Source organism: Labeo rohita, unplaced genomic scaffold (genome assembly GCF_022985175.1).
Source record: "Labeo rohita strain BAU-BD-2019 unplaced genomic scaffold, IGBB_LRoh.1.0 scaffold_516, whole genome shotgun sequence".
Taxonomy (NCBI): domain Eukaryota; kingdom Metazoa; phylum Chordata; class Actinopteri; order Cypriniformes; family Cyprinidae; genus Labeo; species Labeo rohita.
This window is the reverse complement of record NW_026129437.1, coordinates 41,333-51,046: the sequence shown is the minus strand read 5'-3', so window position 1 is coordinate 51,046 and position 9,714 is coordinate 41,333. Positions and strand designations below refer to the sequence as shown.

At 34.7% G+C, this 9,714-nt stretch overlaps 1 protein-coding gene across 1 annotated transcript; it reads right to left on the bottom strand.

Annotated features, from left to right (window-relative positions):
* Positions 1–1,153: 1,153 nt before the first annotated feature.
* LOC127160984 (antigen peptide transporter 2) lies at positions 1,154–8,565 on the bottom strand. The gene is made up of 11 exons (XM_051103632.1): positions 8,374–8,565; positions 8,148–8,262; positions 7,937–8,067; positions 7,661–7,866; positions 6,565–6,762; positions 6,339–6,467; positions 5,853–6,038; positions 5,343–5,516; positions 5,070–5,229; positions 1,462–1,598; positions 1,154–1,376 (listed from the first exon to the last, which is right to left on the bottom strand). Exons 1-11 carry the CDS (start codon positions 8,489–8,491, stop codon positions 1,164–1,166), a joined length of 1,767 nt encoding a protein of 588 aa, XP_050959589.1. The 5' UTR covers positions 8,492–8,565; the 3' UTR covers positions 1,154–1,163.
* Between the last annotated feature and the right edge of the window lie 1,149 nt (positions 8,566–9,714).

The following is a 9,714-nucleotide window of genomic DNA, read 5'->3' as shown; positions in this document are numbered from 1 at the left end:
TCCTATGGTGTGACTGTCTTAAGCAACTTTTATAAATTGTAAAGAAAAGCATAAAAATAATAATTCTACAAGTGTCTATTTTAGTAAATGCCAATGATTTTTTTTTAATCCATATATTTCTGAAAGAAGGAACTTGATACATTTTGTCTCTGAAAACCACGTCCTCTGGTGTGACACCATATCCTGATTTTAAATCGCCCATTTCCAGAGAAAACGTTAATTAGTTAAAGAACCCCATTCATGATCATGTTACTGAAGCCCCCTGTGAAGCCCATGACAAGTTCATTGTTCAAATATTTAACTTTTTTGGAACCACTACAAAAGTGTTACATTTTGTCATCATTTGGTGCGACACCCCTAAATTATACTTCTAAATTAAAAACTGTATGTTAAACTACATAATCATGGAAAATTCTGCAACTGTTTCTTGCTAACCGCTAATGACAGGTTAGCTCAGAATAGCAAGGTTTAATCTTCTACAGGTTTGAATCTGGAATCTGGCAGGGTTCCCCTGGTAAAATTTGCATTCCAGGGGCTAAATTTTAGTTTTTAAGGTCGTTTTCACCCGAGGACATGAAAAACAACCCACAGCAACAGTTTTAAAGTAGACCAATTCAACAAGGAAAACCACAGACTTGGCAACACTGAGTGTAACATACTGATTGATTAAGAAACCGAAATTTGTAGATGAAAATTATTTTTTGTTTAAACATGTTGATATTGTTTGTATCAAAATTAAACTAACTTTCTCCTTTGACATATTTAAAATTAAATAGAAATATTTTTAGAAATACTACAATTTCTGTCCTTTAGTGTGACATAATGTCCTATGGTGTGACACACATAAAAGAACCACAGATTTGTTTTTATTTTAAAATATCTTTAAAAAAAGTTCAGTATTGCAATAGGTGAGATTTAAATATCATTCATCTTAAAATGGTACAGTTTTCAACAGTTTTTAACAGATGACAGCAACGTTTGTCTTGTGTTCATTTAACAATAAAGACACATCTCATGCTATTTATATATTATTAAGTGTTTTTTTTTCTTAGTTTTTGCAATAATACCTTACATTTCTACTCATTTCCATGTTTGTTGCATTGTGTCCTGCACCAAATTTGCTTTGCATGTGCAGACTTTTCTATCATTTCTCAGTTGGTTAGCTAATCAGTAGCTTCAATGTTGTCCTCATTAAATCGACTCTCTCTTAGTCTGTAGTAGATTCCTTTCTTCTCCATCAGCTCCATGTGAGTGCCTTTCTCAGATACCATGCCCTTATCAATCACTATTATTTGATCTGCATTCTCAATGGTCTTCAGCCTGTGAGCCACGATCAATGTGGTTTGAGTGGTGAAACATGCCAGTGCGTTTTGGATCTGATGGTTACACAGATAATAATGAGAAAATTTTTGAGCAAATTAAAATGTAATTCCAAACTGACTGATTCATGTATATGCATACCATTTTTTCACTCTCAGTGTCCAGGCTGCTGGTGACCTCATCCAGTATGAGGATCTGAGGTTGTCTGATAAGAGCTCTGGCAATAGCAATGCGCTGCTTCTGACCACCAGAGAGAAGACCACCACGCTCTCCAACATCTGAAAAAAGACATAATAGTTTTGGTACATAGATTATATTTGTTAACCCCGTCATTAAGAATGAGCATTCCCCCAAAAGCTTTCTGACGCTTTTAGACACTTTTAGACCAAATTTTCTAAAGGCCGTTGCATTAGGTACAAAATATCAAATCAAGTGGTTTCGTGAAATGTTTAAAGGGGTCATTGGATACAAACTTCACTTTTACATGTTGTTTGAACATTAATGTGTGTTGGCAGTGTATGTACACATCTACCCTATAATGATAAAAATCCATGCAGTGGTTTTTAATTAATCTGTAAAAATAATATCCCCTTTTACAAATCAAGTGTGGCGTCACACCGTCAGAGGCCACTCCCACAATAGTTGATTGACATGAGCGTCGCAGATCAGCTGTAACAGTCCAACCTCCATTGTTTCGATGCCGGAGACAAGTTAGACAAGAATATCTCTGATTGAGCGATTGAGGTGTTGTGTTGCTGGATGTAATAATGAACGTAGTGGTCGTCATTTAATCCCGACATCTGAGCTGCTAAAGATGCAGTGGAATTTGTACATTCACTGCCAACACACATTAATGTTCAAACAACATGTAAAAGTGAAGTTTGCATCCAATGACCCCTTTAAAGGGGTCATATGATGCTATTTCATGTTAATCTTTGTGTTACAAGCTGTTCGTGCATATATAAGATCTGTAAAGTTGCAAAGATTGAAGTCTCAAACCCAAAGAGATATTCTTTATAAAACTTCCTAGAATGGTTTATTCAAGCATGCCCCACATGTCTATGTCATGGTGTGGGAAGATTTGCATAATACTGCTCAAATGTATATGCAAACAAAGAAGGCATAACTTTTATTCTTGCTGTAGTATTGCTGCAGCGGCCATTTTGTGGAGACGCTGTGTGTTTTGTTGCGAAAGTACTTTGTTTGGCCTTCCAAATGAGTACACAACTAGAAATCAGTGGTTAAGTTATATTTACAACACTGTTTCAGAACAGCACAACGCAAATATTTAAGTATTTGCAGGTTGTTTTTTTTTGAAGGACTGTTTCCTGACCCTGGGAGAGTAGCCTATAATGCCGGCTGTGCACACTATAAAGTGGGGAAATTCCAACTTTGCAAGGACAGTCTGGCACTTCTGACTCGCAGCCCGTAAGTACGTTTTCATATTTAAAGAATTTGCTATTGGCTAGACAAACGTGAGTTTTGAGCAGTGTAGAGTAGTGCTTGTTTGTCATTTCTATGAAGTCATTATAATCAGTAATTATGTCTTCATTGGATGCAACAAATGCCTCCTTTCTAATGGGTTTTATTGTTTTTGTCTTGTCGTGCTGGGACATGGCATCACAACATGGGAAGGGGCTTAACATTTCCATCACACGGTTGAGGTATTCAGCAAATCACAACTCACTGAATAGCTGGCTAATCAGAGCACACCGCGCTTTTTAAAACAATGAGCTTTGTAAAAATCTACATGTTTAAGAAAGGTGGGGCAGAGAGGAGGAACAACAATATACAGTATGTGGAAAACAATGTTTTTTGAACCTCAAACCACATAAACACTTTGCATTACACCAAATAAACAAAATAATGTTCTTTTTAGCATCACAACCCCGTTAATTTTTGTTTGCTTATGCTTTTTTTTATTAAATAAATACATAACACCTGTTTTTGATATTTTGTTATATAATGAAAATACATTTATACATTTTCATACTTTTTGGGGTCCCTGTATGTATATAAATTAGTGCTGTCAACTGATTAAAAAATTAACTAATTAATTGCACATTTTTCTGAAATTAATTGTGATTAATCGTGATTAATTCCAGCTAACATTAAAGTTTTTTAAATATACTTTTATATTGCAATAAATTCACATTCAAAAAATGAACGTAGAAACAACATAAAGACAGCATATTCTTAATATTTGTTAAATACCAATTTTATGACTGAAGGTGAGCATCACTGGTACCAATATTACTGATGTCTCTAGGAAATTGTTCTTTTTTCCTAATATTTAACCATTGACTATAACCATTTATAACTGAGAGCCATAAATGGTAACATTTATTAGACTTTAAAAAATAACAACTTCCATAAATTACTCTTTTGTTCAGGAAGTGAACTTCTTCTTTAAGTGAACTTAAAACAATGGGTAGTAATTGGAAAAAAGCTGGGTAGTAACTGATTACATGTAATCATCTGGATTGCGTAATCAGATACAAAAAAATTAAGTACTTGTTATTAGAGTAGGTTACATTTTAAAATACTCGTAATCAGACCACAGTTACTTTTTATTGATTTCATGATTACATATTATTCACACAATAGCAATAATTTATTAATCATTTATTGATTCTTTCTAATTCCTCTTTTTTATATTTTAAATTTTCCTTTCTAAAATAGTCTCCCGCTTATATACATTCAGAAAATCCAGTTTTGTGGACTTGCACACATAGACTATATTCAGGTGGCTACACAGAATTTGACCAATGGATTTACAAAAATCATTTCAGATTTAAGAAGTGTTTCAACATTGATCAACTATTGATGAACACATTCATTTTTTATTTGAATAATACCATGTATTATTATGTATTATTAAAAGGATTTCAATCTCATCAAAATGCACAAATTCTCATTATATCTTTATTTGCAGACATTCTCTTTCACCTAAAATATTTACTTTTAAAGTCAGCAATTCTGTTAAAGACAATGTCTCCCTTTGTATTGAACTTCGTCGTAACTTTGCAGATATTGTTTATGCTCAAACAGCAACATTACACACAAGCTAAAGTGAAATCATAATCAATGACCCCTTTAAGTACCCCTGAGATTTAACTTTTTTTTTTTTTTTTTAATTAAGATGTAAAAAAAATATTTTAATAATTAAGTATCACATTTGCATCTTTACAGTTTAGGTAACATAAAATATTTCAAATATTTCTTTAGTAAGTGTATTATTTTGATTGTTATTTTAAAATGATTTATTTTAATTTTACATTTATAATTTAATTACTTGTTAGCCTGTCATTAAACTCGCAAACCCCCTGCAGTTCCTTTACGAACCAGTTTGGGAAACCTTGATGTAATATAATGTTTAGTGCACTTCATGTTGTTAATTACAATGAAAGGAATATATTTTCTCACTCTTTGATCATATCATTATGATACAAGATTATCCTGTTTAAATCAATGTGATAAACAAGTTAGGTCAGAAGTAATCTGAAAGTAATCTGATTATATTATCTAAAATGTGTAATGTAATGAATTACATTACTGACTACAATTATTGTCATGTAATTTGGAACCAGTAACGGATTACAATTTGTAAGTAATCTACCCAGCTCTGTGTATTTGTATTAACACAGTGTGTTTTGTAGGAAAATACCTTTACGAAAAAAAGTAATTTCAGCCTATTTACAAATTTTACCATTTTTAACAGAAATGTAGAGATTCCATCCATATATTACCTGTATCATAGCCTTCTTTCAGAGAGTGAACAAAGCTGTTAACATGGGCCTGTTTAACTGCAGTCTGAAGCACATCTTCAGAGTAACTGTCAAGGCCATAAGTGATGTTGTTCTGAATAGAGCAGGCAAAAAGCTCTGGTTCTTGACTCACAACAGCTACCTGCATTGAAAACAGGAATTATTCACAAATCTTCTTACTTCAATTGTGATATGGGCCAAACATCTCAAATCTAGATGTACATGATGCAGCATTTAAGGAAAGCATGGTATTACCTTTTGGTGAAAGTACTTGTGATCATATTCCTTTAGGGGCCTTCCATCCAGGAGAAGTTCACCAGACTGGGGCTCATAAAGGTGCTTTAACAGGGCTACGCAGGTGCTTTTCCCCCCACCTGAGACACCCACTAGTGCAGTGATTGACCCTGGTTTCATCTCAAATGAGACATTCTACAGAGATTCAAGACCAATAAGCAAAAGAACAAATATATTGAGATGTGTAACAATTTACATCCAAATTATTTTCTTAATCTAAATCAGGGGGCTCAACCCTGTTCCTGGAGATCGACCTTCCTGCAGAGTTTAGTTCCAACCCTAATCAAACACACCTGTCTGGAATTATCAAGTGCTCCTTCAGATCCTAATTAGCTGGTTCAGGTGTGTTTGGTCAGGGTTGGAGCTGAACTCTGCAGGGAAGTCGATTCCAGGACCAGGGTTGAGCACCCCTGATCTAAATGTATTGTATGTAAACTTTTTCATACAAAGGTTTTTGTAAAATCAATGTACCTCCAGTACTTTCTTGTCTGGGCATGATGAATATGAGAAGCTAATGTTTTTAAACATCACATGTCCTTTGAGCTGGTCAGGTGCAAGCTCACCACATAAAACAGATGGTTTGTGATCCATATACTCAAAGACTTTGTCAGCTGACTCCAGTGACTCAATAAGGTCCATATGCAGTTCAACTAAGGTCTGGAATAAAGAAAAGCAGATGTTAACAATTAAATGTGCAATTTTAATTAAAGAGTTTACTATCAATCATTTTTCCCACTCTTTTGCAGTTATCTTTTACGTTATTTTCTTTCACTCATTTCCAAAAGTGAAAGTAAATTTTAAGAGAACATGACAGATTTTTTACTGCATAAATGGATGTTGTTTGTCTGAAAATGGTGGCACATAAACCTGTTTTCATATATGTGCAATTCCCACAGATATTTGAACTACTATTATGAGACTACTTAAAAACAAATGACAACTCTAAATGTGTCTCACTTGTACATAGCCTCCAATCTCCATTTGGTAGAGTATGAAGGACACAAGGTTTCCAGGAGTCATTTGACCTGATTTGATCATTTGCTGCCCATACCACATGATCAGCACCCGCATGCTTAACTGAAATAACTAAACAAAATATGTTATTTCATTAGTATCGTTTACAGACATCCCAGTGCCTGGACAAATATATTGCAATGAAAATATAGCCTTTTGAGATAATTACCCTCATGAATAGCAAGTAAGTAGCTCTGACACTGTCTCTGCGTATTTTAAAATGGTATGTTTCTTCAAGTCTGGCATTATACATCTTCTGCTCCACCATCTCAGCCCCATTGCTCCTGACAGCTCTGATAAGGTAAATGCTTTCTCCAGCAACCTGGTTACTTTTTACTATGGACTTTTTCACTGAACTCACCAGCCCCTTACAAACACAAAGAGAAGGCATGTAAGTTAACAGGACAGACTGCCAAAAACTTAAAATTTACTCACCCTCAGGCCATCCAAGATGCAAATGAGTTTATGCATCTGAAAAGATTTGTAGAAATGTAGCATTACATTACTTGCTCGCCAATGGATCCTCTGCAGTGAATGGGTGCCGTCAGAATGAGAGTCCAAACAGCTGATAAAAACATCACAATAATCCACAAGTAATTCACAACACTCCAGTCCATCAGTTAATGTCTTGTGAAGTGAAAAGTTATGTTTTTATTAAACAAATCCATCATTAAGATATTTTTAACTTCAAACTATCAAACATATTTGTCAAGAACTGTTTTGGCTTGTAAACAAAGCTTGATTTGTGCATATGTCTCTCCTGATTCAGATGAGACAACCTTTTCTTTGAAGAAAGCAATATTATGTATTAGAGACAGAATCAACGGTTTAAGGTTAACACATCTTGATGGATTTGTTTATTACAAACATGCACATTTTCCCATCACAAGACGTTAATTGATGGACTGGAGTGGTGTGGATTACTTGTGGATTACTAATATATTTTTATTAGCTGTTTGGACTCTCATTCTGACTCTCATTCAAAGGGTCTGACAGACGGCACCCATTCACTGCAGAGGTTCTATTGGTGAGCAAGTGATGTAATGCTACATTTCTCCAAAACTGTTCTGATGAAGAAACAAACACCTCTACATCTCAGATGGCCTGAGGATGAATATATTTTCAGCAAATTATCATTTTCGTGTGAACTATTCCTTTAATCAATAATATGTCTGTGCCTTGTTCATGAAATAAACAAAAATATAAAGGCACACATTTCAAATGATTAATCACAGTATCCAGTGTATTTCAGTGTTTTCATTTACCTGATAGTACTTGTTGTATATTTTCTCAGCAGTGATAGTAATTGGTGACTCAAGAGCACTGAGCAAGGCCAGGGGCCAGCAGAGCTGAATCATGAAACAGTAGATGCCGATAGTCATAACAAGACTGCGCAGAAGAATGTTGACATTTGCAGCCAGAGACCGGCTCATCAGAGATGCATCACTAGACAAACATGTGGTGATATCACCTGTATGAAGAAACTCAGTATTAAAAATAGAGCCTGTTGAGCATCCAAGTGAGCATCTTGCATGACTGACCTTTTGATGTTGTTTCAAAGAATGCTATGTCTTGTTTGACGAAACAACCAAAAAGACGTTCCCGGACTCTTTTTGTAAGCCTGGAAATTGTGAGCATGAACAATCCACCTCGGCATCCAGCGGAAAAAGACCTGAAAGTGCACAAACTGCATATTTTAATGTACATCCAACCCAAATATGCATGGAACATGTACACAAAGATCAAACTCACCCTCCAAAAGAAGTAAGCCCCATGAAGAAAATTGCACTTGCAAATGCATTACTATCAAATTTTGAATTCAAGGCGTCAATTATTTGACCAGTAAATGCAGGCATGAGCATATCACCTGAAATTATAGATCAGGATAATGAACAGTCATAGTGAAATATAACAGAAAAAACATGTTGTAAGGTACAGAAATAATCAATCAAAACGTAGCCCGAAGCTAATTTCTCACCAATAACAGCCGCAACAAGGAACAGGAAAGCCCCACATATTGGTACCACATCGGGTCTAGACAGAGACAGAAGTCTGAAGAGTGTCCTCAGCGGTCCCCGATCTGCTGTCTGCATCATGCTAGCCTATGAGCTAGATATGAATAGATGTAGCTAATTAGCCCGTTCAAAATGCGTTCTCCACAGGTTTAAAACGCCTATTTTCGCTCGTATTATAAATATGTATATAGCCAGCAGCTTCGATTTCTTTGTTAAAGAGGTATAGGTCCCTTGTATAAACGCTGATGTATTCGACCTGGCTTCTCTAGAAGCGAAACGTCAAACCCCCCTAGATGTAAAAGTGAAACGACTTTATATTTATCCATTTAACAAATGCCTAATCCAAAATCTTTTCACAAATCAGAACATAATTCCGTTCGTTACCACAGTATCGTTTCTGAAGAGATGCGACGATAAATTCAATGCCAGTGTTGTGTTAAAATCTGGATATTTGTACACGATTTTCCTCGCAGAATACCGGCGATGTGAATGTTGTTTTAAAACATGATCCGTGGATTATGGTAGAGGCCGTTAACTTTCGGTTTCTGTTTTACCCTCACAAATGTTCACGTAATGTTTGCAAAATTTTTAAGCTTTAAAATTCCTTTAACGTTAACAACCCCCAAAAAATAAAAATAAAAAATAATAAAACAAAATTAAAGAATAAATAAATAAACAGAACTGTATAAAGTTAGCCTAGAATTAACTCATGGAAATATTATAAAAATGTTCTTAGAACATATTTTTATTTGCCGAGTTACCTATAAAAAGCCTTTAAAAATATGTCCTGTAGTTAGATTAATAGAAAAATTTCATATCTCATGCAATACTAGTCATTCTTATTTGGGAAAAAGTGCGTTCTCTCAACCAAAAGAAGAGGTTCCTTTTGGCTGCAAAGACTGTGAAGTCACACTGGAGGTGCAATGAGCAAATTAAGAAATACACCTTCTGAAATTAAGTTTACAATTATTGATCAAGCTGTCTCTAAAAGACCTCATTATCTGACTTATTGGTGATGGTAAAACCCAAGCGTATGAATTCATCATATAACACTTTTACAAGCTACATAGTCAGATAAAGTCAGTGTATAATAAGTGTATAATAAGTGTCATTATTAAATGATCTGAGGTTAAAAGGAAATTACATCATATATTAGAGATAAATGCATTTGCTCATGACAGTGTAAATGTAAATGTACAAAACAACATGGCTTTTAACGCACCTGACTTTGCACTTTTTTCACCAATGGAAATAAAAATAGTTCTGAATTATTTATTACTATGTATTGCAGAAACACACTGTTT